Raw genomic sequence first — 6,000 nt, 5'->3', positions numbered from 1 at the left:
AGCCCCACCTCAGAAAAACCATGAGTGGTAGAGTCGTTGGTGAGCATCTCTTTCTTGGGAAACTCCAGTAGGCACTGAGCACTCCTTTGACCCCACTGCCTAGGTCTGGAGCTAAAACATGCCTGCAAGGCTGTGTCCTGAGCCAGTGGCCGTGGGTGAAAATGCGTGCTTAGGATGGACATCGCAGAGTCCCTGTCATTGGTGTGAGGGGGCTAGGTGACAGCTTCCACCAGCCAGACTGTGCTGTTAACATGGAGAGAGTGTGGGAGCATGGGGCTCACTTGTACCTGTGTGACCTCAAACCTGTAGAGTGAGTTTTCCCATCTCTAAAATGGGGCTGATCTTGTCTACTGCATGGGGTTCTTTTTTAAAGATTTAAATTAACATATAGTATATTCATGTAATATTAGTTTCAGAGGTAGAATTTAGTGATTAATCAGTTATATATAACACCCAGTGTTCATTTCATCAAACGCCCTCCTTAATGCCCATCACCCACTTACCCTGTCCCTCTACCCCTCTCCCCTCCAGCAACCCTGTTTGCTTCCTATGATTAAGAGTCTCTTACAGTTTGTCTCCCTCTCTGATTTGGTCTTATTTTTCCCTCCCTTCCCCTATGATCCTGTTTCCTTTCTCAAATTCCACATGAGTGAAATCCTATCATTGTCTTTCTCTGATTGACTTATTTCGCTTAGCATAATACCCTCTAGTTCCATCTACACTGTTGCAAATGGTAAGATTTCCATTTTTTTAATGGCTGAGTAACATTCCATGTGTATATACCACATCTTCTTTATCCTGTCATCTGTCAATGGATGTCTGCACTTTTTCCACAGTTTGGCTATTGGGGACAATGCTATAAATACTGGGGTACTACATACGGTTCTTAGGAGAATCACATGTGGTCATTATAGAAAAAGAGAAGCTGCCAGATAACGAAGGGGGTAGCATTTACTGTCCATATGCAGTGGACAGCAGTTATCCTCCTTCAGGATGAGGAGGCTCAGGGCGGTGAGTGGCTTCCAGTGATGGGGTGAGAGAGCTCACAGCTAACTTTCCTGAGGTTTCGGGGTTCACCCTGGCAGGCCATGAATGGGGACCAAGTGGGAGAAGAGGGGAAGGAAGAAGCCAGAACCAGGTTCTGCTGGGATTTGCCAAGGGGCCCCTGAGCCTGGGACCCCATGTCTCCCACTATGAAGGGGACTCCAAAAGGGCCCAGATTTTGGAAAAGGACTCCCTTCCTCATCTCTGCACCCCCTGGAGTCAGAAGCCTGACTCAGTTCAGAGGACCAGATCATCTGGTGGGAAACCACCTCAGCGGACTTCCCTGAGACAAAGGGAAGACAAAGATACCCCACCAGAAGGCTTGAAGCCAGACACCCAGCCAACCTCTACACACCTCTAACCTTCTGACCCGGTTTCTGCTCACTGATACTGAAAGTTGAGAGAAAATGAAGTTACTTGTCCTGAGGCAAGAAAAGAACATGTTTACACCATGACGTCAGTGACCAAGGAGGGGACTAAGTGAGCAGGGAACTGGTGGCAGAGCCCAGATGTCAAAGGGATGCAGGTGTGGGTCGACCCCGGTGGGGAGATGGGGAGGTGCAGGACTGGAGAGGCTCCAAGAAGGGGACTCAGAGCATTTAAGGTAGCCGTGGGAGACGGGGCAGAGGTCAAGGGGAGCCAGGGAAAGGAACCCAGTGGCTGTGGGATGAGAAGAGCAGCAGAGAAAGGTCCACCATCAGAGACCCCCAGCCATCAGATGCACCCTGTAGCTAGAGACATCCCCAGAGCACGAGCCACCACCTGAGCCCTCATCCTGTCACACCGCAATCCTTCCCGGTCCCTTGGCCCCTGTAAGTCCCTAGCCAGGTGCAGGGGGTCACTCTGGGGATGGGTCAGCCCCCAAGTGTGCACCCAGGCTGCCCATCTCTCTACCCCTCCGAGTTGTTAGCAGCCAAAAATGGGCCTGGCCCAGCATCGAGGAGGAATGCCCCCTTCAGTGCTCCCAGGGACAGCCTCCTGGGTCACTCCCTTTTCTCCAAGGCTCCTGAGTCTCCTCCTGGGAATCTCATGTGATACTCATAAGGGGGCTGTTTTCACCTCGGGCACCTTCAGGCTCAGGTGGTAACCCTTTCAAAGGTGTCAGTGCTTTAGCAGGCTTGCAAAGAGGTCAATGCCCAAGGGAAGATGGCAGCACCAAGGGTGGGATCCCCGCATCTGCAGGGGAGCATCGGTGGGTGAGGGGTACCTGACATACTGCGAACCACGTGTGACTGGAGAAGTCAGCCTCTATCTCTGAGGGCCCCTGGGCCTGCTCCCCACCACCACACCCCTGCTCATCCACAGGAGAAAAGGATAAGAGAACTCAACTTCTTGAGGATTTATTGGGCCAGGGGCTGTCCTGCCTTCCAGCTAGGCCCGAGCAGGTCCTGCCCCAGGGGTGGGCCAGCTAGACAATCAGTCCTCAGGGTGCCCGCAACGGCACCCCCTGCATTTCTCCGCGTGTCTGCTGCTCCTCAGTCCAGCCACATTGCCACGGGGCCAGGCCACCGGGATTCCTGAGTCCCCAGCTTGCTAAGCGATCTTGGCTATCTATATTCCTTGCCCTGTCTGGGCTTTTGTCTGCTTATCCTCCATGGGAGGAGGTTACCTTCCTATCAAAAGACAGGTCTGCTCGCCGTCAGTATCATGGATTCCATGGAAGCAGATGGGGGTCAGGTCTCCCTTTCTGTGAGTCACCGCAGCTGCTGCTCCTTGAGGCCTTTGTCTCTCAGTCTCCATCTGGCTCAAACATGCCCAGATGCCAGGGCCTCAGACCCAGGGAGCCAGACATCCAGATCCCCTGGCAGGAGGAAGAAGCTGGACCAGAGCAGGGAGTGGGCCAACCTACAGGCCAGGTACCCACATGGGGTCAGGAGGAGCTGGGCTTCTCCACTGAGGGGTAGAGCTTGCGCAGGCTGGAGTCCAGGAGGAAGTCCACTGACCTGTGGTGGACAGGAATGAGCAAGTGAGCCCTGGGAGCTAGACGGGGGAATGGGAGGTAGGAGGTCAGGGCTAGGAAAGGGACTCCTAGACACAGGACATGAGTGCCATCCAGGTGGCAGACATCACCCTTTTCTTTATTCAGTTGGGGAAACTGAGGCACAGAGAGGGTAAAAGGCTCACTTAGAGCCCTTGGGTCAGCTGTGGTCCCTTGGGAAAGGCCTGCTCCTCCCATTCTACATTGGTCTGGTTGAGTTGGCCTTGTTCTCTGGTTCTAAGAGCAGGCATGTGACCCAAGGGTAGCCAATCAGAAAAGAGAACTTGGCTCAGGGGTGGGCACTCAGTCCAGAACAGACCAATGACAGCCTTCCTTGGGACTTTTTTTTGGTCAACCACGAGAAGTTTCCTATGGGGCTTGCTAAGCTGGTGGGGAGGAGGCTAGAAGCTGCTAGAGGTCATCTCTGCTCCCACATGGGGAAAGGGAGTGAAGCCAACATGGGATGATGGGAAGAAGGGCACAGCAGGATGGGGAGACCAGGACCCCAATGACCCCATTTGGGTGCTTCAATACAGCCATGCCTGAAAGCGGCATTAACTCTGGACTTCTCAGTTTCATGAAACAAATCATTCTTATTTTCCTTAACCTAGTTTCCGTCAGGCTTCTGTCACCAAAATCTCCCCAAACCCATCCCCTCCAATGTGCACCTGATCCTGCCTGCCTCTGTTCTGTAACACTAGGGTTTCTTTCTAGAATTTACTGGTCCTGTGTCCTATACCCTCAAGGCTCCGCCTGTACCTTTACTGCTTAAGTGCCTGCCAGAACACAGGCACATACCATCCTTTCTGCCTCAGAAGCCTGTTCTGCCAGCCCTGCCCGTGCTGCTCTTGTCCTGTGCAAAGTGGGGACATCCCACGTCTCTCAGAGGATCCCTGAGGCTGGAAGGGGCACCCACCTGTCAATGGGGTGGATGATGACGGGGATGACCAGAAGCCCCAGTGCAGTGGTGGTCCACTTGCGGACGGACAGAGGCCAGCGGGTGGCAGTGCCTAGGATGTAGAGAGAGGCAGCACACACACGGTTGATAGTGAAGCCTGGGATAGCTACAGAGGCCAGAGCCTGCCACACGAAAGTGTCCACCACAGCCACGGTCACCCTGGTGCTGCGGCCCGCTTCAGGGCACGGTACCTGGTAGGGAGAAGAGTGAATTAATCCAGCAGGATCAAAGGTGGGAAACCCTGTGGACAAGGGGCATAAGGCTGGACCAGGGGAGGTTAAGTGGCCAGTGGGGAGTGGGGGTGGGGAGAGAACCACACTAGTGTCAGGTTCTGGACTGTACCAATTCAGGGCGGAGCGTGAACTCATCCACAACCAGAACTGGGGTACAGGTTAGAGCACATGCAGGGCTGGGGGCACGGGACAATACCCTACAAACAGGACTGGGGTATGGATTGCAACAGGCAAGGTAGTAAGGATTGAACTGTCCCACTGGGCATTGTAGCAAACACTAGCTATGGACCGAAGCACAAAGGGAGTGGACTAGGGTGGGGGGTGGAAAGGCAAGCCAACACTCACGGCTCCCGCCTTCTTGCCCTTGTCAATGGCATCGGCGAGCACATAGGAGCTAGACACACCATAGCTCAGCCACACCACAGCTGTGGGCACCAGGGAGCGGAATGCCTCTCCCACCTCATTGGCATAGCCTGTTGGGGAGAAGACATTTCACTCCGATGGTGGTGGGGGCGGGGGGGGGGGGGGGGGGGGGGGGGGGGGCCGCCTGGCTGGCTCAGTCCATTAAGCTTCTGACTCTTGATTTTGGCTTAGGTCACATCCCAGGGTTATGAGATAGAGACCCGCGATTCTCTCTCTCCCTCTCCTTCAGCCCCTTCCCTCTCTCTCTAAAAAACCAAAAATAAGAATAATTCCGGTGGTGGGGAGGGGGACGGGCTGCTCCACAAGGGGGCACTAATTCTAAACCCAGCTTGCTAAACGGTAGCTGAGTGACCTTAGATAAGTGATTTTATTTCTCTGAGCTTCTGTTTCCCAGTCTTTAAAAAGGCAACCATGAAGTCCACCTCCACTCTAGGGCCACTGTGGGAGAGCTGAGTACAGTCACAATTATCATTCCCTTGCCTTCCCAGTCTGGGTTCTAGGAGCATGTGCACTAATGCAGAGACTAACAGCAAGTCCGCTAATGTGGCACTCACCCTGCGCCAGTCTTTCCTGTGCCTTATTCTACCCTTCCAACTACCAGCCCAATGAGAGAGGCACCGTTTATCTCCATATGCCCCAAAGAAAACCGAGCATCAAATAGAGCCAGTATGAGAGTCCAAATACCAACTCCAAAGTCAAGGCCCAGACATACCAGAGAGGGCAGCCCACTCACCCCGTTCCTCCCAGCCGGGCTGGAACGATCACCTGGGAGACGGGCCAGCAGAGACCCTAAGCGCAGAGCTGGGCCGACCTGAGCTGTGTGACCTTGGGCAAGTCCCCAGGCCTCTCTCAGCCCAGTCTCTGGCCCATGCAGAATGAGAACTACGACCCTTCCACCTTCTCCAGGGCACTGACCGGCGCCTGGCGACCCCTGTCTCTCCAGCCACATGGTAGGGGAGTCGCCATGCCCCTCGCCACCCCACTCACCTAGGTACCGCACCCACGTGTCCCGGAAAAGGTCGCGCTCTGCGCCCCGCGGGAGCGGTTCGGACATGGCGTTCCGCCTCCGCAGGAGCCACTGCAGCTGGTCCTAATGCCGTTACCACCTCAGCTTCCACTACTGCTCCAGTCCGCCGCGGCGGGACGGGCTGAAGGTCCCGGGCTGAAGGACAGGTCGCGCGGTCCCCACCAGCAGGGAGCGTCTGCAAATTACCCCGCGCACTGAAGCCCCTCTCCCAGGCTTGGGTTTTACAGATTAACACGCTTCATGTTTTCTCTGGGGTTGAGTGGTTGGCGCAGTCCTTTCCCACGACTGACTGTAGTCTTGGAGCCAAAGAGACTGGGGTTCAAATGCGACATGCTAC

General features: G+C 54.8%; 1 protein-coding gene across 1 annotated transcript; it reads right to left on the bottom strand.

The window, feature by feature from the left end:
* Positions 1-2,368: 2,368 nt before the first annotated feature.
* Positions 2,369-5,960, bottom strand: MTFP1 (mitochondrial fission process 1). The gene is made up of 4 exons (XM_032883410.1): positions 5,624-5,960; positions 4,559-4,686; positions 3,939-4,171; positions 2,369-2,987 (listed from the first exon to the last, which is right to left on the bottom strand). The coding sequence occupies exons 1-4, from the start codon at positions 5,688-5,690 to the stop codon at positions 2,915-2,917; spliced, it is 501 nt and encodes a 166-aa protein (XP_032739301.1). The 5' UTR covers positions 5,691-5,960; the 3' UTR covers positions 2,369-2,914.
* Between the last annotated feature and the right edge of the window lie 40 nt (positions 5,961-6,000).

This window comes from Lontra canadensis, unplaced genomic scaffold, assembly GCF_010015895.1.
Source record: "Lontra canadensis isolate GAN:19392208 unplaced genomic scaffold, GSC_riverotter_1.0 scaffold87, whole genome shotgun sequence".
Classification (NCBI taxonomy): Eukaryota; Metazoa; Chordata; class Mammalia; order Carnivora; family Mustelidae; genus Lontra; species Lontra canadensis.
This window is presented reverse-complemented; position numbering and strand designations above follow the sequence as displayed.